Source organism: Eulemur rufifrons, chromosome 2 (assembly GCF_041146395.1).
Source record: "Eulemur rufifrons isolate Redbay chromosome 2, OSU_ERuf_1, whole genome shotgun sequence".
Classification (NCBI taxonomy): domain Eukaryota; kingdom Metazoa; phylum Chordata; class Mammalia; order Primates; family Lemuridae; genus Eulemur; species Eulemur rufifrons.
The window spans coordinates 50,482,757-50,507,932 of NC_090984.1; the positions used below are offsets into that span (position 1 = coordinate 50,482,757).

Below are 25,176 nucleotides of genomic sequence, written 5' to 3' on the forward strand. Positions count from 1 at the left end.
TCTTTAATAATAGGAAGTTTACAAGTTCTACCTGATGGCTTCTATTTTTTTCTGTGAAGTAGAAAGTAAGGTAATGAATAAAGGGGTAGAGCAGTCTTAGACTATGGATTTCATATACACAATTGTCAATTCAATGCAGAAAACATGTACTAGGCACTTATTCTGTGCAAAGTATAGTGTTAAAGACTTTGAAAAATATGGAGAAAAATAAGAGCTGATCTTTGCTTCCATGGATCTTATAATTTAATTAGGAAGATAAACTGTACAAAATAACTATAATATGAATAGACGTGATGGGAACTATATAAGAAGTACTAACAAGATAGCCGTGGGAGCTCAAGGAATATAGAGACTACTTCCTTTGGTGGAAAACAGAAGAATGAATTAGCAAAGACAAAAAAGGCAGAACTGCATAAAAATGGCAAGATTTGGTTGGAATTTAAGATGTATAAGGTGGGCCGGGCGCGGTGGCTCACGCCTGTAATCCTAGCACTCTGGGAGGCCGAGGCGGGTGGATCGCTCAAGGTCAGGAGTTCGAAACCAGCCTGAGCAAGAGCGAGACCCCGTCTCTACTAAAAATAGAAAGAAATTATACGGACAACTAAAAATATATATAGAAAAATTAGCCGGGCATAGTGGCGCATGCCTGTAGTCCCAGCTACTAGGGAGGCTGAGGCAGTAGGATCACTTAAGCCGAGGAGTCTGAGGTTGCTGTGAGCTAAGCTGATGCCACGGCACTCACTCTAGCCTGGGCAACAAAGTGAGACTCTGTCTCAAAAAAAAAAAAAAAAAAAAGATGTATAAGGGAGTATTAGCAAGTCATGTAAGAAAGGAAGATCTGAATATGATTGCAGAGAACAGTTAAATGTGAAGCTCAGGAGTTTGGACTTTATTTTGTTATAAATGCAAAGATAAAAGTTTTTCGAGGGAGTAACATTATGAAAACTGTCCTTCGTAATTTTAATCTGGCACCAACGTGAAGGTTGGCCTGAAAGGAGATAGACTGATGGCATACATGTAGAAAGATTAGTTAGAAGACGTGAAATTGCACATTTCAGAATTAATGTGAGCCTTAATGAGAAGGAGGAAAAAAAATACAAGGGATGCTGAAGAAGCAGATTTGACAGGACTTGTTAAAAGTGTCAAAGACACTGAAAGTTTTGAGCCTTTCATAACATATCAGAATTGTGACGCTATTAATAGAGATGAGAAACATGATAGAGAAAACAAGTTTTTGAATTTGATTTTGGAGACAGGAGAAGATAATAAATTTCATTCTATTCACAGAATTGAAGGTACTTAAGGATATTTTTGTATAGAGGTTCAGCACGAAGCTAGAAATCTAAGTCTGGAACTAAAGAGAAAGATGCTAAAAATGACCTCCATCCAAAATGATTTTAAGTTACTTAAGGACAAAATATGTATCTTAAATATCTTAATTTTATTTTTTTCCCTAATACAAAGCACAATATCTGTCATGTATTATGTGTTTAACAAATACATGGGCTGGGCGCAGTGGCTAACAGCCTGTAATCCCAGCAATCTGGGAGGCTGAGGCGGTTGGATAGTTTAAGCTCAGGAGTTTAAGACCAGCCTGAGAAAGAGCAAGACCCCATCGCTACTAAAAAAGGTAGAAAGAAATTAGCTGGACAACTGAAAATATGTAGAAAAAATTAGCCGGGGATGGTAGCGCATGCCTATAGTCCTAGCTACTCGGGAGGCTGAGGCAGTAGGATTGCTTGAGCCTAGGAGTTTGAGGTTGCTGTAGGCTAGGCTGACGCCATGGCACTCTAGCCTGGGCAACAGAGTGAGACGTTGTCTCAAAAAACAAAACAAAACAAAACAAACAAACAAAAAAAAAAACCAAACCCAAAACAAATACATGATGAATTTAACTGAATTTGGGGATCAGTCACATAAGCATAATTAAGGCAAATGAAAGCATTAAGGGGGAGAATATAGAAAAGAACAGATGATAAAATCTAAATTCCCCACAAGGGGTTAGTTAGAGAAGGAGAGGTCAATAGAGGAACAGAAAGGAAGAGCCAGGATAGAAGAATAAGGTCAAGGTAGTGCAATATCATAGAGGTTAAAGGAGATGAAAGTTTCAGGAAGAAAAGGACAATTAGCAATGTCAAATGCTAAAAGACGTCAAGATAGCTAAGGGCTAAGAAGGATCAAATTTGATGATTATGTGGAATTATGTAATCTTTGAATAAAGGGGGTTTAATTTGCTCTAATTTAATGTCTAAAGCTGCTGATGGAAGTCTTTGACATAATGATACCAACAATCTCTACTATAGGAAAGCATATAAAATTAAAATTTATTTTGGAAAAGTATTTAAAATACTTTACCTATTTCCACCTCAGTGAGACAGTTATTGATCTTCTTAAGCATGTTGTCCATCTCATCTATCCTTATCTGAAGTTTCTCCCTTTCATTCTAAACACAAAATATTACGGACTGTCAAGTTAAACCTCTAAAATATTAGAAATGGTTCAAACTGCTGACAAAATTGCTATATCTCGATCATGAATGGGCAAATCTTAAAATGAAGGTCATAGCTTCAAGTCTGAACTTAAAAATAAATTTTATTAAGTAAATTTATTTTGTAAATTTATATAAAATAAAATCATTTAAAAAGCAGGTTAAGGCTAAGCACCATGGCTCACGCCTGTAATCCTAGCACTTTGGGAGGCCAAGATGTGAGGACTGCTTGAGCCCAGGAGTTCAAGACCAGCCTGAGCAAGAGTGAGACCCCATCTCCATCAAAAACAGAAAAATTAGCAGGGCATGATGGCATGCACCTGCCTATATTCCCAGCTACTTCGGAGGCTAAGGCAGGAGGATCACTTGAGCTCAGGAGTTTGAGGTTGCAGTGAGCTATGATGACACCACTGCACTCTAGCTCAGGAGACAGACCAAGACCCTGTCTCAAAAAAAAAAAAAAAAAAAAAAAAAGGCAGATTAATATAAACTCATTTTTGGACTTCCTTTATTCCAGCATTTCTATATGTGTCCCATGGAATATAGGATATTAATATTCATTACTTTTAAAAATAGTTCTTAAAAAATTTCTACGAGCAAATAAACATGGGAAACACTAGTCAAACAGAATTATAGACTATTTTGTTTTTAGACTTAAAAAAATTTATATTTCTCCAAAAGGGGATATTGCATGCAACATTTCCCATACTTATTTGCTAACAGAAAGTTTTTTATGCAGATACTTTTTAAAAAAAAAAAATATTCTTATCTTCCTTTTTCCTTTTCATGAGTATTAACACACCACGATGCAGATCGTTTTAAAAAGGATGATCATTTTGAAAAATACTACTATAAACATATGCATACACATATACAGCTCCGTATGAACTATGAGGAAGATAATACTATGATATAGTCCTTATCAATGGGAGACTACAATCTTATATATATTTTAATATGTATAATGGATGACAACATTTAAAATGAGACATAGGCCCGTATTAGTAACTATATTCTAGTATTACTCAAGATACCAGGATTTGCCACTTTTGACAAATTGAACCTCACCTCTTATAAACAATTGTTAAGTTTTTGCCCAAGTCTCATTTGCATGTCTCCTAAGAACCATTCTTCATATTCCACAACCACTATAAAGTAATTTTAATATATCTTTCTTTCTATGATGTTATGTCTCTCAAATTACCTGAGCTGATTGTGCCAGCTTGCCATACAGAGCCACTTTTCCTTGGTGAGTGAAGACTTTAGTCATCTTGGTAAAACGTGATTTTATTTTGTTAAGGTAAATTCCAAAGGCCTTCAGCTGTAAGGGAGAGTTAGAGTACATTGCACTAAAACAAACAAGTCAGAAAAGGTAAATGATACACCATGTGCTAGGCTTTACCTATACTAGATTCTGATTCTTAAGGCAGGATACTTCTTATTTGCAAATTTAATTCCATATAATTGTTTAAGAACAGAACCAATGATTACAGTTTTGATTTCTGCCTTTAATTTACTTATTCATATTATGAATTAAAAAATGATAGTTTCTTAGTTTTACTATATTAAGGCACATACAAAATGGGTCATCTACTATTTTGTCAATTAAAGTAAACTTTTCTTCATCTAAATCTAAGTGAAAGGCACACAGGAAGGAACTCAAACTTCAAATATACTTCAAATATTAAATTGATCACCACAGGTTTGACAAGATTACATATTAACAATTACTTGTATATAATTAAATAAGACCTTGGTGGCATATGACATCTAAGAAATAAGTTAATGACTCATAACTAATGATCAAGTAATAGTTATTTATTTCACAATAAACACTGTTCAAAATGTCTATACTGATTCCCGTTCAGAAAATGAGACAAAAGTACCTCTTCATCAGAGCAGTGTCTCATTTTTTCCCATAGGTTCCTATTTATGTCAGCCAATAGTTTATCTTGGTTCAGTGCAGAAAGCTTTAATCTAAAATACAGAAAAGTTTATTAGCACAGGGTTCAGATGCCAGCTTGAATAAACCGGCTCAGATCTACAGGCATACTTAATTTAATTTTTCCTACTTTTTTCTACATAAAAAGAGGGGAATTCACTTAGGACAAATGGCCAGACTGACTATTCACTAGAACAGCAGTTCAAGAATATCATAAATCAAAAAACTTCTCTAATAGAATTGTCATCTCAATGTTATCAGCTTGTTCCAATGTAAAAACATGTTGCTTATAAAGAACCCTTAAGGCCTGTCAATAATAACTGCTATGAAGTTGTAGCTATTATTTTAGGTAAAAGTCCCCAATTAAGTTCAGTCATAGCTCACCATTATAGAATAGCATTTATAAAAGTAGCAAAGCTATTGTAAACACAACATATATTATTAGTCTCTTGTTAATAAGTGGAGGAATTATATTTCTACTAGAGTTAAAAGATATGCAAAGGCATGTAGGTACAAAATCAAATAGAGGACAACTAAACATACTGCTCATTGATTTCAAGATCACATTTCATTCAAAACAAAACATTCTCAGACAAATCCTGAGACACTCAACTCTTTTAAACAATAGGAAAATAAGAAACTTGTCTGTCTTGTTCAGTGATAAACTCCAGTAATTAGTATAGTGCCTGGCACACATAGGTGCTCAATAAATATTTATTGAACGAACAAATCAGAATCAGGCAAATTTTAAGTACTATAATTTAACAGTATCTTAAATTTCTCTTAAAACTATATAATTCGTAAAGATTATATTTCTTTTCTGTCTGTTAGATTGGCTCAAATTTAGTTGGATAGTCCTAGATAAGTATGACATAAACATTATTTTAAGTTGTAAATCCTGATTTACCTGAGGTAATCAAGATATATCTAATTTGTAAATTAGTCTGCATTTACATATACCAAAGCAATGAACTATCTTCTAAGTAAAACCATGTTCTTTTATACATGCAAATCAAGGGCAAATGTGATAAAATTATAAACCTGGGCAATCTGATTTCAGGCACTATATACAGATTGTGTATCCCTTATCCAAAATGCTTGATACCAGAAGTGTTTTGGATTTTGGACTTTTTCAGATATTGGAATATTTGGATATACATAATGAGTTACCTTGGGGATAAGACCCAAAGCTAAACACAAAATTCATTTATGTTTCATATATACCTTATACACATAGTCTGAAGTTAATTTCACATTATATTTTAAATAATTTTGTCCATGAAACAAAGTCTGTGTACTCGTGTGTGGAATTTTCCACTTGTGGCATCATGTCAGTGCTCAAAAAGTTTCAGATCTTAAGCATTCTGGATTTCCAATTTTCAGATCAGGGATACTCAACCTGTATAAATTCCTAAAGTGTACTATCTTCTTTTGAAGATGTTCTCTAGCAATCAATTTATGATATCATAAGCTGACAATTATTATTTATTTTTATTGCAGACCTATTTTTTGCCAATAGTATGAAAATATTTTATATACACTATTTCTACTGTTCATTTCTATTGGCTCAGATTTTATCCCCATTTTACAGATTTGGAAATGAAAGTTAAATGACTTACCCAAGATTATGCAGCTAGTGTTGTAGCCAGGACTGAGCTTCAATCTGACTATAAAGCTGAAACTCCCTCATAGCACACTGCCAATCAATGCTATCAACTTTTTCCCATGCCAGTCTTATTCGAATCAAAACTTTACCACATAGACTATTCACTGATCCACCAAACAAAGCAAATAAACAAAACTACACACACACACAAAATCAAAGCTTTCTTACTCTTCAATCTTTTGGCAACGAGTTTCACAATCTTCTCTATAAATCTGTATCTTCGGTCGATAAACATATTGACTTAACATCAGGTCTTCTGGAGTAGGTGGTATGTTTATAGCAAACTGAAAAAATAAATAAATAAGTCCCTCAGAACTGGTATCTTGAGGACAAAACCATGTACGAGAACTGATTCAAGTTTCACAGTAGGTTTTTTTTAAAGTTCCACAAAGAAATATTTGAATACTCTATTAAGTTCATACAGCTAGTAAGCTACAAATTGGAATTTGTTTTTTATTTACTTATTATTTTTTTTAGAGTCAGGGTCTCGCTATGTTGCCCAGGCTGGTCTTGAACTACTAGGCTCAAGCAATCCCCTCACCTCAGCCTCCTGAGTCACTGGGATGACAGGTGTGAGCTACCATGCCTGTCCTAAGATGGAATTTGAATTCAAGTCTCTGACTTCAAAGTCCATTTCCCCACAGATGTTTAGTGCAACTGTATCTTGCGTCATTAACGCCATCAACATTCCATTCCATTCCATTCACACGGGATTTAAAGTGGTTTGAAATCAGTTATGCGGTATTTTAGAAAATCAATACGACCTAAAAATTCAAATTTACAACATACCCCTTTATTAAAAAAAAAAAAAAAAAAGCTGGTTTCCTAGACAATACTCTTCTATTCCCATTCTCTACACATAATCCTTACTTCTATCCAGGATGAACTCAAACTTTTCTAGCATATCCTTCATTTTAATAAAATAAGGCAGTAAAAATTTAGTTATTTTAACATGTCTTATAGCTCTAATCCAATGACTTTGATGTCTTTGATGCAGTATCGAAAAAATCAAGTCAGCTCTTTGTCACATGACTGATAAAAACGAAACAAAAGGCCAGGAGCAGCGGCTTACACCTGTAATCCTAGCACTTTGGGAGGCTGAGGCAAGAGGATAGCTTAAGGCCAGGAATTCAAGACCAGCCTAAATACACAAGCAAGACCCCTTCTCTATAAAAAACAAAAAAACAGAAAAATTAGCCAGCTGTGGTGGCACACACTGGTAGTCTTAGCTGCTCAAGAGGCGGAAGCAGAAGGATTGCTGGAGCCCAGGAGTTTGAGGCTACAGTGAGCTATGATCACGCCACTGCACTCTAGCCTGGGTAACAGAGCAAGACCTTGTCTTAAAAAACCCCCAAACAAGAAAAAAGACCCAAACAAAACCCAGCAACTGTCCATTGTTCACAGGCAATGTGGCACAAAACATTTTACCACTCTAAACTTCGGACTCCAGACTTCTCATCTATAAAATGGACGTAATATTGACCAGTCTCTTAGGATCACAGAGAAAGTTTTTTAAAAAAAGGTACCCAGCCCAGAGTCTGCTAAAGAAATCTAACAAATGTTAGATTTCTCTCATTCTCCCCTTTTAGTTGATAAATTAAAAGGAAGTAACTGAATGAGGCTTTAATCTCTATCTCTATCCCTAACACATCTTCTAGCAGATACACTAAGAAAATGTAGAAAAGTGCTAAAAGTAATTACAATTGAAGTTGACTCTTTTTCTTAAAAAGCATTTATTGGCCAGGCACAGTGGCTCATGCATGTAATCCTAGCACTTTGGTAGGCCAAGGTGGGAGGATTGCTTGAGGTTAGGAGTTTGAGGCCTGCTCTCTACAAAAAAATAAAAAATAAATTAGCAGGGCATGGTGGCATGCACCCGCCTATATTCCCAGCCACTTGGGAGGCTGAGGCAGGAGGATCACTCGAGCCCAGGAGTTTGAGGTTGCAGTGAGCTATGATGTCACCACTGCACTCTAGCCAGGGCAAAAAACAAACAACAACAAAAAAGTATTTGTAAGGCTAGAATTATCCATAAAAACCAAAACTATATGCACTGGCTCAAAAAGAAACAGCATCACTAGAGCACTGATTATATTTTCTAAACACCATTTTCGCACTAAAAGAAATCAGGGCTCCTTGAAAAAATGGCTGAGTGCCTTCCCTATAGGAACTAAATAGTTGGTAAAGGAATATTTCTCTTTATAGAAGTGTTTATAATAAATGAGGGAATAATGACGAAGAAAGAGTTATTACAGGTTGAGTATTCTTTATCTGAAATGCTTGGGCCCAGAAGTGTTTTGGATTTTGGACTTTTTCAGATATTGGAATATTTGGATATACATAACGAGACATCTTGAGGATGGGATCCAAATCTAAACACAAAATTAATTTATGTTTCATATACACCTTATACACATAACCTGAAGTTAATTTTATGTAATATTTTAAATAAATTTGTGCATGAAACAAAGTTTATGTACATTGAACCATCATAAAGCAAAGATGTCACTATCTTAGCTACTCATGTGGACAATTTGTAGATGTTTGGCATCACCATCATTCCTGACACACAGTACATTCCCCTGCACTCCCCAACTGAGGATACTACATGTGTGGTCCCAGGATATCACTTGTGTGACGCCAGGATGCCACTGGCCTCTTGGACCCATCTCCCCTCTGAATTGAGAGTATCCGCCTGACTAGTCCTGAGAATGAGTGACTGTAACCAGGAAAAGCCTCCTCTCAACTGACTAGCTGATGTGCTGTCTGGCCCCATCAGGCTGTCAATTTCTCTTCTGTTGTCAGCATTTTTTCAAAACAAGCCAGTGCTGCTGAGTCCTTCCCAGAGGAGAAGCCTACCTAGCCTGGAAGCTGCATGCCTTCTCAACACTCCTACAAACCCCAGTTGGAATGGGTCACTGGAAGAACAAGTCTCACTTGAAGTGTGGCAGTGCCAGTGGCTCCAAAAGTGTCTGACATGTTTGGATTTTTGTGTGGCAGTCAAGGGCTGCACAGGTGGCTAAGGATTTGTCCCATCCCACCCTGCCCAGGCTGGTGCTGCTGTCTGCTGAGCCCATTCTGCCTCTGTAGGCCTCAGCCCACCTGTAGGTCCCACTCTACTCCTGTAGGCCTCAACCCACCTGCAGGTCCTGTCAGCCAGAGGGGTGTGCACAGGAGGTGGTGAGAAGACACAGTACACTTTGACTGCAACTTGTTACATAAAGGTAGGTATGGGATTTTTCCACTTGTGGTGTCATGTCAGCACTCAGAAAGTTTTCAATTTCAGAGCATTTCAGATATTGAATTTTTGTATTAGAGATGCTCAATCTGTAGTATATCACTACATTATAACCCCTAATGAATTAACAGATCTAGAAAATGGTTATTAATGGCTCCTATACATCACCATCAGACATTATCTATCACCTGATGAAGTACAACTATAAAGTAAACTTAGAAAAAAAAAATCCTTAATCTGATCAAACCTCTAACGATTTACAAAAAACACGAGAGACAGAGAAATATATTTGGGTATGCACAATTGGCAAAACCCAGACTGTGGTAAACTCTACAGGAAAAACCTGATTTCTTCATTAACAGGAAGGAAAGAAGGAAGAAAAAAGGAAGAAGAAAAAAAAGAGAGATAAAAAGGGAACTTATAGATTAAAAGACTAGGGTAAAGTGGCTCACGCCTGTAATCCCAGTACTTTGAGAGGCTGAGGAAGCAGGAAGATATCTTGAGACCAAGAGTTCAAGACCAGCCAGGGCAACATAGCAAGACCTTGTCTCTATCAAAAAATTAAAAAATTAGTTGGGGCATGGTGACATGCACCTGTTGCCCTAGCTACTCAGGAGGCTAAGGCAAGAAGATCAAGAGCCCAGGAGTTCAAGGTTACAGTGAATTATGATTGAGCCACTGTACTCCAGTCTGGGTGACAGAGCAAGACCTATCTCTAAATACATACATACATACATATATATATACATAAATGAATGAATGAATAAATAAATAAAATAATAGAGATTTCAACCAACTGCAATGTTAGAACCTCATTTGGATTCTAATTTAACTGGAAAAAATGCATAAGACAATCAGGGAAATATAAATACCAACTGAATAATTAATTAAGGTATGATTATGGTATTAGATATATTTTCAAAATAAGAGTATTCATCTTTTTAGGGATACATATTGAAATACTTACAGATAAACTGATGATGGCTGGGAATTGCTTCAAAATAATGGGAGTGGGGAGAAGGTGGGTTAAGTAGAGACAAAACAAGAGTTGACAATTTTTGAAGTTGGGTGATAAATACATGGGGGGGCTCATTAAACTAGTCTCTATTTTTTGTATATGTTTGAAATTTTCTATAATACTAAGTTTAAAAAAAAGGGGGACAGGTTTCCTCACGGACCTTCATAAAGCATAAAATGAAACACAGGACCATGTTCCCAGAGATTTGCCAGGAATAAAAGTGTCAATGAATATTGGGCTCATGCACTAGGGACACATTTTAGAAGCAGGTGCCGATATTGTATACAGTGGGTGGAATAATTTGCTACATCTTGAACTCAAGACCATGTGTACAAGCCACCCTCCTCTCCTGAATTATCATAATTAAGTGTCCAACTTACACATAATTAGCACCTGGGTACTTACAGCCTGGCAGGAACACCTGCAATAGTTCCTCAACCTTACTGGAGGGTGTGCTATTGTGCTTTGTTCTGAGCCAGTCCATGAGCATGCAGGCAGTCATGGGCCACTTACAACAGCACACCGTCTGCTGGTGCTTTTGCAACTGCACATACATATGGGCGCTGTGTACGTGTCTGTGAGGACTGGTGCACATCTCTCTCCCCTGCCTCAAGAACACGTTCTCCAATTCCTCCACCCTAAAAGAGACTTAGTCATTCAAGTCCTGAAATAGATATACACAGCTGTGAACTTTATTTCCTATGGTCCATATATAATCCATCTTTTTGGCCTTTCCCTACTTTGGGATTTTCTTTTTTTTTTTTTTTTGAGACAGAGTCTCGCTCTGTTGCCAGGGCTAGAGTGCCATGGTGTCAGCCTAGATCACACCAATCTCAAACTCCTGGGCTCAAGCAATCCTCCTGCCTCAGCCTCCCAAGTAGCTGGGAATACAAGGTGTACACCACTATACCTGGCTAATTTTTTTCCTGTTTCTAGTTGACCAGCTAATTTTTTCTATTTTTAGTAGAGATGGGGTCTTGCTCTTGATCAGGCTGGTCTCGAACTCTTGAGCTCAAGTGATCTTCCTGCCTCAGCCTCCCAGAGTGCTAGCATTATAAGTGTGAGCCATCATGCCCGGCCCACCCTAGTAGTTAGGAAGTGGTAACTTACTGTAGTATTTGTTTGCATTTTGTAACAGCTAATGATGCTGAAAACACTTTCATGTTTATAGACCATTTGTATACAGTCACGTGTTACATAATGATGGGAATGTATTCTGAAAAATTCATCATTAGGGTATATATACACAAACCTAGATGGTATAGCTTACTATATACCTAGGCTATATAGTATAGCCTATTGCTCCTAGACTACAACCCTGTACAAAATATTACTATACTGAATACTGTAGGCAATTGTAACACAATGTATTTGTATATCTAAACATATCTAAATATAGAAAAGGTACAGTAAATAAAAATATGGTATAAAAGATAAAAAATGGTACATTTGTATAGGGCACTTATCATGAATGGAGCTTACAGGACTGGAAGTTGATCTGGGTGAGTCAGTGAATGAGTGGTGAGTAAACGTGAAGGCCTAGGACATTACTGTACACTACTATAGACTTTATAAACACGTTATGCTTAGGCTACCCTAAACTTATAAAAAAAGATTTTTCTTCAATAATAAATTAACTTAGCTTACTATAACATTTTTTTCCTCGAGACAGAGTCTCACTCTGTTGCCCTGAGTAGAATGCCACGGCCATCATCCTAGCTCACAGGAACCTCAAATTCCTGGGCTCAAGCAATTCTGCCTCAGCCTCCTGAGTAGCTGGGACTACAGGCACACACCATGACGCCCTGCTAATTTTTCTATTTTTAGAAGAACTGGGGTCTTGCTCTTGCTCAGGCTGGTTTCAAACTCCTGATCTCAAGCAATTCTCCCGCCTCGGCCTTCCAGAGTGCTAGGATTACACACATGAGCCACCTCACCCGGCCCATAAGCTTTTCACTTTTTTTTTTTTTTTTTGAGACAGAGTCTCAGTCTGTTGCCCAGGCTAGAGTGAGTGCCATGGCGTCAGCCTAGCTCACAGCAACCTCAAACTCCTGAGCTCAAGGGATCCTCCTGTCTCAGCCTCCCAAGTAGCTGGGACTACAGGCATGTGCCACCATGCCCGGCTAATTTTTTCTATATATATTTTTAGCTGTCTATATAATTTCTTTCTATTTTTAGTAGAGATGGGGTCTCGCTCTTGCTCAGGCTGGTCTCGAACTCCTGAGCTCAAACGATCCGCCCACCTCGGCCTCCCAGAGTGCTAGGAGCCACCGCGTCCGGCCTTCACTTTTAACTTTATGACTCCTTTGTAATAACACTTAGCTTAAAACACATTGTACAGCTGTACAAAAATATTTTTCTGTATATCCTTATTATATAAGTTTTTTCTACATAAAAATTTTTTTTCTTTTTTTTACTTTTTAAATCTTCTTGTTAAAAACTAAGACACAAACACACACATGAGCCTAGGCCTCCACAGGATCAGGATCATCAATATCACTGCTCTATCTCTACATTTTGTGCCACTGGCGAAGGTCTGCAGGGGTAGTAATACCCATAGAGCCATCATCTCCTATGACAACAATGCCTTCTTGAATAACAAGTGAAGGACCTGAGATTGTTTTATAACTTTTTTTTTTTTATAAGTTGGAGAACACTTTAAGGTAACAATAAAAAGTATAGTATAGTAAATACATTAAACCAGTAACATAGTTTTTTATTATCATTATAAATATTAGGCAATGTACATAATTGTATGTATTAATACTATCCTTTAATATGACTGGCAGCACAGTAGTTTTGTTTATACCATCATCACCACAAACATGTGAGCCTTGTGCTACAACATTACAATGTCACTAGGCAATTTACAGCTCCATTATAATCTTATGGGATCACCTTTGGCTATGTGGTCTGTTGTTGACTGAAATGTTAATGCAGCACATGACTATAACTTCTTTGGAGAAATGTCTATGCAGATCCTTTGGCCATTTTTAAATTGGGTTGTATTTTTATTATCAAGTTGCAAGAGTTCTTTATATATTTTGGATACAAGCCTCTTATCAGATGTATGAGTTGCAAATGTTTTCTCCCATTTTGTGGGTTGTCTTTTCACTTTCTTTATGGTGTCATTTGCAACACAAGTTTTTAATTTTGATAAAATCCAATATTTAATTTTGTCACTTGTGCTTTTGGTGTTGCATGGAATTAATTTTTGTATACAGTGTGAAGTAAGGGTCAAGATTCATTTTTTTTATGGCTATCCAAGTGTTTCAACATCATTTATAGAAAGAAATCACTGTTCTTCAGGGGCACCTTTGTCATATATCAAACGTCCACATTAGTGGTGTTTTCCTTTTTAAAAAAGTGAGCTAGAACTCATCTTGTCCTAGTGATAATTTTAATGGAAATTTAAAAATAAACTTTTCAATGGTAATCAATTAGTTTTCCAGCTCTTGGTTTAATTTTGATAATTTATATTTTACTAAAAAATCATCTAGGTCTTGAAATTTATTGTCAGAGTTGATGAATTTTTAAAAAATTCTTTTAATCTCTCTTTTAATCTGTGAACACGTGTTCTTTTTCAATCTTAATCTTCTATATGTTAGCTTTCTCTTTTTTCTTAGACTCAGGTATTTTCCTATTTTATCCTTTCAAAGTACAGTTTTTGGATTTATCCTTTCTATACTAATTTTTGTTTTGTATTTCATTAGCTTCACCTTTTACCTATATTAATTTTGTCTTCTTACTTTTTTTGTGGATATTATTTTATTGTTCATTTTCCAACTTAAAGTATTAAAAATTTCTTTTTTTTCTTTTAGACTCTTCTACTTTTTTTTTTTTTTTTTTTTTTTTTGAGACAGAGTCTCACTCTGTTGCCCGGGCTAGAGTGAGTGCTGTGGCGTCAGTCTAGCTCACAGCAACCTCAAACTCCTGGGCTTAAGCGATCCTACTGCCTCAGCCTCCCGAGTAGCTGGGACTACAGGCATGCGCCACCATGCCCAGCTAATTTTTTTGTATATATATATTTTAGTTGTCCATATAATTTCTTTCTATTTTTAGTAGAGACGGGGTCTCACTCTTGCTCAGGCTGGTCTCGAACTCCTGACCTCGAGCGATCCACCCGCCTCGGCCTCCCAGAGTGCTAGGATTACAGGCGTGAGCCACCGCGCCCGGCCTAGACTCTTCTAAAACAAAGACATCTATGGTTGTTAATTTCCTGCTAAGTATAACTTTTGCTGTATGTCCCATTGATTTGGCATTAAATATTCTCCTTTACTTTGCTTTCAAAATAGTTTTGATTTCTTTTTTGATCCAAAAGTTATCTAGAAGTGTTTCTTAATTTCCAAGACATTCCAGAATGTTTTGGTCCTTTTATTAGTTCTAATTTTATTGGATTAAGATCAGATGATGTGGTCTATAAAACCTCCATTATTTAAAAATGAATGCATTTATTTAATTTATTAATGTTTTCTTTGTGGCCCAAAGTATAACTAATTTTTGTAAGTGAAAGACTTAAGAAAATATTCCTAAGCTATGTAAGTTTTTCTATAGATCTTTTAAATTGAGTTTGTTGCCTATATTATTCAAATATTCTATGATTTTACATATTTTTTTATTTTGAAAAATGTTGATCAAAAACTTCTGCTACACTTAGATTATTATAATGTTGGAAAAAGCATATATTAATTTTATAACCAAGAAACAAATCAAAAACAAAATAGATGGCAAGGAATTAGGAAAAAAGTTAAAATTTTGCCTTATCAAAATCCATGATTCAAAAAAAGAATTCATGTTTACTTTTCTTTTCTTTTTTTTTTTTTTTGAGACAGAGTCTCACTCTGTTGCCTGGGCTAGACTGCTGTGTGGCGTCAGCCTAACTCACAGCAACCTCAAACTCCTGGGCTCAAACAATCCTCCTTCCTCAGCCTTCCGAGTAGCTGGGACTACAGGCATGTGCCACCATGCCTGGCTAATTTTTTCTATATAGTTTTAGTTGTCCAGCTAATTTCTTTCTATTTTTTTAGCAGAGATGGGGTCTCACTCTTGCTCAGGCTGGTCTCGGGCTCCTGAGTTCAAAGGATCCACCTGCCTCGGCCTCCCAAGTGCTAGGATTATAGGCGTGAGCCACTGTGCCCAGCTTAACTTTTTTTTTTTTTTTAGAGACAGTGTCTCACTCTGTCATATAGTGGCATGGTCATAGCTCACTAAAGCCTCAAACTTCTGGGCTCAAGCGATCCTCCCACCTCAGCCTCCAGAGTCACTGAGATTATAGGTGTGAGCCACCATGCAGGCCTCCCATGTTTAACGTTTAGTTTTTTGTTTATGCTAACTACATATGTATTTTCTTTGGAAAATTTGTTTCCTTTGATTCTTGTTTTGCTTTTGAATAAATGCTTGCTTTGATGCAGATGAATAAAAAGTACAATGTATTTTAACTGTGATAACTATATTCCCAAGAAATTACACTTACGTTGGCTGGGAGATTACTCTGTCGGGGTTTCTGTATCAAGACGTGGACCTGAAGAAGTATAAAGAACTCCCTTACTGTTATTCTCCCATCTTTGAGTTTCTGAGACAAGAGAAAAAAATTTGCATGACCATTCAAGGTAAGCTCACTTTGACTATAACCACCTCATTTGCTTCTAAATAGCTTAAAATACTTTGTATATATTCACGGAAATATCATCCAGATATTTGCAGGCTATACATGAACAGATTTTATCTAAGATTATTTCTTTTTTTTTTTTGAGACAGAGTCTCACTCTGTTGCCCAGGCTAGAGTGAGTGCCGTGGCGTCAGCTTAGCTCACAGCAACCTCAGACTCCTGGGCTTAAGCGATCCTACTGCCTCAGCCTCCCGAGTAGCTGGGACTACAGGCATGCGCCACCATGCCCGGCTAATTTTTTCTATATATATTTTTAGCTGTCCATATAATTTCTTTCTATTTTTAGTAGAGGTGGGGTCTCGCTCTTGCTCAGGCTGGTCTCGAACTCCTGAGCTCAAACGATCCGCCCACCTCGGCCTCCCAGAGTGCTAGGATTACAGGCGTGAGCCACCGCGCCCGGCCAAGATTACTTCTTAAGGTTATTCAATAACAACAGAGTTAAAAAAAAAAACCCAAAATATAGTCTTTTTTTTTCTCTTTTTCTAAAACAAAGTCTTTTAATCATGATTTCTACTCCATATAATTAATTGCTCTGTTGGGTCCTTAACAAAGAAAACTAGTCTTCTCCATATTTGAAATATTTCATAATTTAAAGCAAATTTTTAAAAAACAAGAAAATTAGTTGCATTAGAAATGAGCAGTACTTTTAACATACCTCTCTCAAGCTCTCTTCACAAATAGTGTCTGTGAGAAACTGTGATTCCATTTGACTATTGCGGTATGCTAGAAGTAAAGCAAATTCTGGTGATGAACAAGTCAAAACTAAATTGTAAACTTAATTTTAGTTATCTTTCAGGTTTTTGTGTGGTTCATGATCCTGGAGCCACCAACTGGGATCTTTCAAGTAAGACAGTCCTATAGCAGGGCAAAGTATATTACAGTTTTAAGGCTCCATTCAATGTTTCTCCACTAATTATAAGCTCCTGGAGGAAATCCCTCTACTTTGTAGCATATCACTTTGCAATTCATTAGAATAAACTAAATATTTACTTATCAACTTTTCATAACTCCAAAAGGGCATATACAACATTCAAATATTTCCTGAGCTATAAAATACATTCATTATTAGTCAAGAAAGCAGATGTCTACTATTATTTAACTTTCATGAAGATCTTACTGCTGAAGTCCAGAGAGGTCCCATCAGCCTTGATCGAATCCAGAGAGCTGCTGCAACTAGATGGGGTCCTGCTCGGGCTTTTTATCAATACGCTGTTAGCATTTTTATCTATATCCCCTTCAGTATGGTGATCAAAAATCTGAAATTGTCAATGAAGGAACATCCATCAGAATAAAGTTATGACACCGTATATTTATAATGACTAAGTGTTTGTTGAACATTAACAGAAATACTACCTTTTTTTTTTTTTTGAGACAGGGTCTCAGTCTTTTGCCCAGGCTACCGTGTAGTGGCTCATCATAGCTCACTACAACCTCAAACTCCTGTGCTCAAGCGATCCTCCTGTCTCAGTCTCACAAGTAGCTAGCATTACAGGCACATGCCCCCACACCTGGCTAATTTTCCTATTTTTTGTAGAGATGGGGTCTCATTATGTTGCTCAGGCTGGTCTTGAACTCCTGATCTCAAGTGATCTTCCCACCTTGGCTTCCCAAAATGCTAGGATTATAGGCGGGAGCCACTGTGCCTGGCCAGAAATACTACTTCTAATGTAAAATTTACCTATAATTCATATGAAATACCTTAGTAAAGAATTAGGACAAATAACAGGAAACTTAGGGCTTTAATTAGAGTTAAAGGTAATTTTATTAAAAATATTAAAAAATTGGCCGGGCGTGGTGGCTCACGCCCGTAATCCTAGCACTCTGGGAGGCCAAGGCGGACAGATCGTTTGAGCTCAGGAGTTCAAGACCAGCCTGAGCAAGAGTGAGACCCTGTCTCTACTAAAAATAAAAAGAAATTAGCTGGACAACTAAAAAATATATATAGAAAAAATTAGCTGGGCATGGTGGCACATGCCTGTAGTCCCAGCTACTGGGGAGGCTGAGGCAGAAGGATTGCTTGAGCCCAGGAGTTTGAGGTTGCTGTGAGCTAGGCTGACACCACAGCACTCTAGCCTGGGCAACAGAGTGAGACTCTGTCTCAAAAAAAAAAAAAAAAAAAAATATATATATATATATATATACACACACACACATATATATATAACTTTATGCATTATACTGTGTAAGCAAATTATTTCTCAGATGTATCTAAGTTACAGCCACATCCTATAAGCTACCAAATGTTCACCTATCCAAATTATTCAACTACTAGGCACCAACAGTAGGGGTACCACACTACAGAAAACCAGACTAGAATACTGACTGTACATGGTGGCCCTCGCAACAGTCCAGAGAAGAAACTTCTTTCTGGGCTTTTCTAACTTTCCTTCTCAGACTCCTTTGCCTGAGGTCAAATAAAACATCTGGTCCTATTTTTACCATTTTAACCAATTGACTTTACAGCTTTAAATGCCATCTTCATCTACCTTTATATACTTTCATACAATATATATATATTTTTTTGTCCTCTCAAAGTGCTGGGATTACAGGTGTAATTCACACACAATATAATCAGCCATTTAAGTATACAATTATATTATCTATTTTTTTTTTTTTTTTTTGAGACAGAGTCTCACTCTGTCACCCTCACTAGAGTGCAGTGGTGTCACTGTAGCTCACTGCAACCTCAAACTCCTGGGATTGAGGCATCAGTCCTCCTGCCTCAGCCTCCTGGGTAGCTGGGACTACAGGCATGTGCTGCCGTACCTGGCTAATATTTCTTTTTTCTTTTACTTTTTTATTTTTACTGGTTAAGTGAAGCAGTGGGAGTGGAGAAGGAACAAAGGAATCTGTAACTGGTTGTGATCAATTAGTTGTAAACACCACTGCACTTGGACCAACCACCCAGCTAATTTTTCTATTTTTCATAGAGACAGTGTCTCACTCTTGCTCAGGCTAGTGTTGAACTCCTTACCTCAAATAATCCTCCCACCTTGGCATCCCATAGGATATAGGCGTGAGCCACAACGCCCAGCCTCAACGTGTTTTTTGGAAGACAGTATATTCTTTGTGCTAGAATGTAAACTCCATTAGAGTAGATTTTTGCCTGTGCATTCCCATTTGATGCAGTCCCAGCACCTAAAACAGTGCCTAAGACATAGCACTCAATAATTATCTAATGCACAAAATAAATAGAATACTAATTTTCATAAAATCTATTCAGTTAGATTTAAATTTTATATTACTATTACAATCTTCTCAAACCTTTATGACTAACCATTTCCTCATGACATCATGTGATAAGAGCTGCTGAAATCATCTTCTATGCTTAATTATGAGGTATTTCTTAACAGAGTTTAAGCTGTGTTTTCTATGAACATCTGATACTTTCTAATCATTATTTCCCCACCTATAAAACTTAGTTTGAGTGAGGGTTTGTTCTCCCAAGTTATCTAAATCAGTGTTTCTCGACTTAAAAAAAAAATCTGCCTTCTTTCAAGAAATACAAAATCTCACTTACTTCTCTTTGAGATACTTGGCTTGACCTAGGCATTCTCCTATCCACTAAAGAAATGGACTCTCAGCTTCCACATTTCTTCGTTAGCCAAGAAAATTCAGTCATGCCTTTTTTTATGCAATTTGCATAATAGGAAGGCTTTCTAAAACTACCCAAATATTTATAACACTGAAAATGACTTTTCAAATTACATATACCCTCCCTAGAGATTCTCATATACAAAGCAACATTGACAAATCACTATAGGTGGCAGAATAGTTAGAATTATACAGTTTCAACATTGGTTAATTTTTACACTACTTTGCATTTCATTTTTTTGTGCCTATTTGTCACTTTAAATTGTTTTGAAATCCAGCTGTTAAGTCAATTAATTCCTGAAGGTTCTACATAAGAATATTTCTCCAACTCTGTAAGTAACCAAATTCTGCTTACTCAAGGCTAAAATTAGAATTCAAGAACAACCACAATTAAAAAAAAAAAAAAGAACATTCCTTGGTTCAAGAAGACAAAGCTCACCTCCTGATCTTGTGCAGTATCTCTAAGCTTAATCTCATTTTTTCTGATTTTTTTCTCATTCTGAATATCATCTTCTTCTTCTTGTACCCAGGTTCTTTTCTGGCTATTAAATGTTTCTTCCATTTGATTTTCAGATGGTGAAATCTCTTTTTGGTATGTCTTAATCAAAGCCTTTTCCTCGGTTTCTATGCTAATTGAGTCTGAGGAATTAGTTTCATCAGGATATATAGGAAGATTTTCCTCATTTATATATTGAGATGGACTTAAGTTCAGTTTAGCTGCAACATATTCAATGCCTGAATCCTTGCTAGACACTGGCTGAGTTTCTAATTGATTTAAGTCAGTTGTGTCTGCTGAAATCTGCTCCAGGTCGTCAATACCAGTGACACTACAATTTCTCTTATTTGGCAATCTGGGCAAAAAGATTCCCAAAGAACATCTCCTCATTTTATCTTTAACAACTGTCTTTAATGGTACAGAGGTGGTTTCAGCTCCATTATGAGACTTTTCATTTTCTTCATCTCTATTATCGTTAGCATTGCTGGAGACTATGTTAACATTATGTATTTCCGTAGCTTGTACTATACTCATATCATTGTGTGCCTTATTTCCTAATTCAAGTAATTGTTCTGGAGGAGGTGCTATATGATCAGTTTGAAAATCTAAAACCTCTTCAGTTTTTCCATTCAAATTATTCAGATTTGGGTTGAAACTACTAAAACATGGAACATTACATGCAATCACAGGATCTGATGCTTCTCTAGCATTGGCATGAGTTTGAATGATTTGCTTAGTCAAGTCTGAGTTACTGTGGAAATCTATAACTGTATTACATTTAGCTGTTTGAATATTTTCATTCAGTTCCTTTTTGCAGGCCGTAGCAAACTGCTTCTCATTATTGAGCATTTTGGATTTATTTTCTTGTGTGGGTGCAGAGGAATTTCCTATATTTAAACTCTTATTTCCAGCTTTAGACAGTATTACTTCATCTTTATTGACACTACTCTGTCCTTTTTGAGGCAATGGAGGTTGCTGGGTGGGGGGAGCAGGCAGAGAAGTAACACAAACATCATCAACAAAAGCTTCCATTTGATCTTTTGGAAGCTTAAAAGATACTCGCTTTGAATTAAGTTTAGTCATCTCCCCCAGATCTTGACTATGTATTAAAGTTTGATTAGCTAATAGATTTGGGGGATCCTTAATCAGATCTTGATCTTTGAGTAGTGTTATGACACCATCTAACTGTCTTTTGGTATTGGTTTGAATTTCTTCCTTCTCTAACGAAGAACAGGGAGCAGACAGAAGCAGTCCCTTAGATTTCAAGTAATATTCACTGGCTAAATTGTTTGCATAAGCAAGATCATTTTGTACTGGGCAATTATTGGCTTTCTCCTTATTTTTATCACATAAGGACATGACATCACTCTCTAAATTATCAGTACAGGGAACATTTGGTAAAGGGGAACAATTATCACAGGATCCACAAAGAGCAGTTGCATGACTGCTTGTAAACTCTACATTCCTTCTATCTGTACTATTGAAGTGACAGGTTTCAATTTTGGCTTTTTCCAATATATGGGCCTGGTCTACAACTTTCCCTATGACCTCTTCGTCCACAGGAGCATTATGGGATTTGATGATTTGTATTTCACCTTGATTCCCACACAACTTATTAGTAGGAACAAAGGGCATCATATGCTTTTGGTCAGTGTGAAGAACAATTTTGTTTTCTACAGCCAGTACTTGTTTTTTAGTGATTTCTTGAACACAGCTAGCATCCTTAGGAAAAGAAATACCCAAGTTTTTTCCTTTTGCTGTTCCAAATTTAGGGTACTCTTGAAGTATTTTTTCTGCAGCTTGACAATCAATGAAAACAGTATGGGACTTAGTGACTTCCAAATCATTTTGATTATCTACAAACATTACAGTTTTGTCAATAGGCCTGGTAATTTCATCTGGTGAGACAGTTTTGCATTCTAAGGCAGTTGTGTGACTTCTAGTGATTTCCATGTCATCCTGCCCAAATGAATACAAAATAGTTTTAGAAGTTCCTGCCACAGGCACCAAATGTAAGTCCTCTCTATCTTCCAGGGCACTTTTGTTATTTATTTCCAACATACAATTCTGGGTAATATCTATATCATTTTTGTCATTCCCTGAAAATGCAATGGTCTTGTCATTTTTGAGCCGAAGGCTTTTTCTTCTCTGACTTTTACCTGATATAAATTCATTCAGACATTCAGGTTTTTGTACATCTTTGACATTTTTCCAAGTGGATGATTTAGGCACTTCCATGTTATCATCAGCTATAAATGCTACAGCTTTCTCTGTGGGACCACTATTAGAGAATTCCTCCAGATATGTCAGGTGGCTATCTTTTGATGCTGGATGGTCACTGTCATCATTTTCTGGAAAGAAAACACTCTCCTCAGTAGGAGTAGGTATCACTTTGGGTTTTCCTAGGCTTTTTCTACGGGATAGTTCAAAATTAGTTCTGTCTAGAAGCACAGTTCTCTCTTTTGCTTTGTAGTCAATGAAAACAGTGTGGGATTTTGTCATTTCCAGTTCATCATGATTATCTACAAACATTACAGTTTTTTCCGTAGGCCTAGTAATTATTTCATCTGGTGAGACAGTTTTACATTCTAAGGCAGTTGTGTGACTTGTAGTGATCTCCATGTCATCCTGCCCACATGTATATAAAACAGTTTTAGAAGTTCCTGCCAAAGGCACCAAATGGGAATCATGTTTATCTAATAAAGGTCTATGGTTTATTTCCACTGTATAACTCTTGGTGATATCCATATCATTCTTATCACCCTCTGAAAATACAATAGTCTCATCAATTTTTAGTCTACCAACACTTTTCCTTCCACAAATTTTGACATTTTGCCTTTTCTTCAGAAATCCAGGTTTCTGTACACTTTCATCCTCTGACACATTCATAAGATTATTAGATATAAATACTCCAGTTTTTTCTATAGGACTTTTATCACATTTTTCAACATTTACAGCTATCTGTCTGTTGACTGTTGTTAGCTGACTGGTAGTGTGTTCTAAACTAGTTTTACCAAGTTCTTGTTCTTCAGAAGGACCATATCCAATGACAACTGTGTGGCTCTTGGTTAAATCCATATTTTGCTCCTCCTCTGAACAAATAATCTGGTCACGAAAACAGTCAGCAGTGGGATCAAGTAAATTTTTCCCTTGTGGCTCAGGCAGTTTAGAACTCTGGCCTAGTACAGATTTCACTGTATGACTGTTAACAGCAGTATCATGATTTTTCATGGCAGATTGTCCTGATGAAAATAATAGTTTTGTGGCAGAAAACAAAGATTGATCATATGAAGCTGTATTTCTGTTATTTCCCAGTGCTACTTGTTTATCAAGAACTCCACCACAGTAGACTATATTATGGTTTGTTGCTATGTCCTGATTACAATGAGCTGACTGAGGAGAATCTTTATCAAGATAGGGTGAAATCTTCAAAACCTGATCTTTTTCTTTGCTCCAGGTATCAGTTAGGATATTTTTAGATATTATATCTGGTTGTTGGGATGGTTCACTATGAACTTCGGTCATTTTTTCCCCTTCATCTGAAGGGCTTTTGCTATGAAAATGAGATTTACTGGTATTCTTGGGTGCTAAATTATAAGATGCAAAAGCAACCTGACTTCCTAAGTTACTTGTATGACTTTCAGTCAAATCCATATCTTTACCTGCTAAGAGTTCAGTCTTTTTGTCAGTCAATGAAATAGATAAAGGATTTTCCAGGCTCTGCTGTAATCTTTCCTTAGATATATGACAAACTGAGTGACAATTTACATTCATTTTCCCATCTTCTGACACAGTTATGTGATTTTGGAGTATCGTTTCTTTTTCAGATATTGATGCAGCTGCCATCTGTACGTTTGTCTGATCTTGTTTAAAAATATGATTATCTATTGCAACCGTGTGACTCTTGGTAATATCCATGTTATCCTCTCCTGAATAAATAGTTTTCTCTGTGAGAAGAGAGGTGGCATCAGTTTTGGGATACATTTTAGAATTACTGTCATGCTTTAGCAAATTCTTCTCCTCTCTCATACTTGAGAGACACTTGGTCAGTTCCATGGCATCATTACAACTAGAATAGAAAACAGTCTTATAACCTTCAGTAGCTGGACTAGAACATATAGATTCTGGGGTCATGGCTAATATTCTGGCATCTTGATTAGAAGTCTGTGTGACCATGTGAGTTTCTGCCCCCATAATATGACTTCTGATACCATGTATTTTGTCTTCAGGGTTTAAGGAAGGGTCTTGAAAAGCAGTATTTGGTTTACTCTTAAAGACAGTTTTCTTTCCTGGAGCTTTAGTTCTGTAACCTGTTGTGACATCCATCATGACATTCTGAGTCTGACTTTCTATTTCAGATAAATTATCTGCTGAGGGTAAAATCTGTATAGAGTGGTTAACTGTCAAGTCCATAAAGTCATTACCATAAATTGTAATATCATTGCCTTTAAATTCCTGTAATTTGGCCTCACCGGATGTGGGAACAAAAGTCTGAATATTGGCTGTATGACACTGGGTGAAATTCATCCCATCATCTTGTTCTCTAAAGATTCTAGTTATATTACTGTTATTCTCATCTACATTAAGAGTTGCATGCACTTGATGTGTTGAAGAGGCACTGTTTGATTCTTTGGAATAAATAGGTACCTCAAAATTTTCTTTATCAGGCCCTGTAGAAGGAGAAGCATTGTATTTTCTTGCTTTCAATCTTTTTATGAAGTCATTGAAATTTATTTTCTTCTCTGAGGAAGTGTTTTGATCTCTGGAAAAATTTAATTCTTTTTTCATTCTTGAATCCTCAGTATGGAGCTTTAAATTAGCTAGAAATGATGTAGTATCTATTTTGGTGGACTTTTCACTTTTGGTACTGTCTAAAAGGCCTTTGGTAATCATCACAGTATGACATGCTGTCAGGTCCATCTGGTTTTCATCAGAAAAGATGACTGTCTGGTCATTTCTGTGTATCCTTTCATGGTTATGTTCTATAATTGAAAACTATAACGAAAGCAAAATATAAGAGATCAGATCAAATGTAAACTTGTAAAAAGCCATTTTACAACATGTAC

At 36.5% G+C, this 25,176-nt stretch overlaps 1 protein-coding gene across 1 annotated transcript in view; it reads right to left on the bottom strand.

The window, feature by feature from the left end:
* The window catches only part of KNL1 (kinetochore scaffold 1), a 49,736-nt gene that overhangs the window by 9,697 nt on the left and 14,863 nt on the right, over positions 1-25,176 (bottom strand). Inside the window, exons 9-16 of the mRNA XM_069461503.1 lie at positions 20,054-25,105; positions 17,138-17,276; positions 16,676-16,743; positions 15,826-15,924; positions 6,265-6,380; positions 4,375-4,465; positions 3,693-3,809; positions 2,356-2,443 (exon numbers count right to left, since the gene is read on the bottom strand). Coding sequence (XP_069317604.1) covers positions 2,356-2,443; positions 3,693-3,809; positions 4,375-4,465; positions 6,265-6,380; positions 15,826-15,924; positions 16,676-16,743; positions 17,138-17,276; positions 20,054-25,105 — 5,770 coding nt within the window. The remainder of the gene's footprint in view (positions 1-2,355; positions 2,444-3,692; positions 3,810-4,374; positions 4,466-6,264; positions 6,381-15,825; positions 15,925-16,675; positions 16,744-17,137; positions 17,277-20,053; positions 25,106-25,176) is intronic.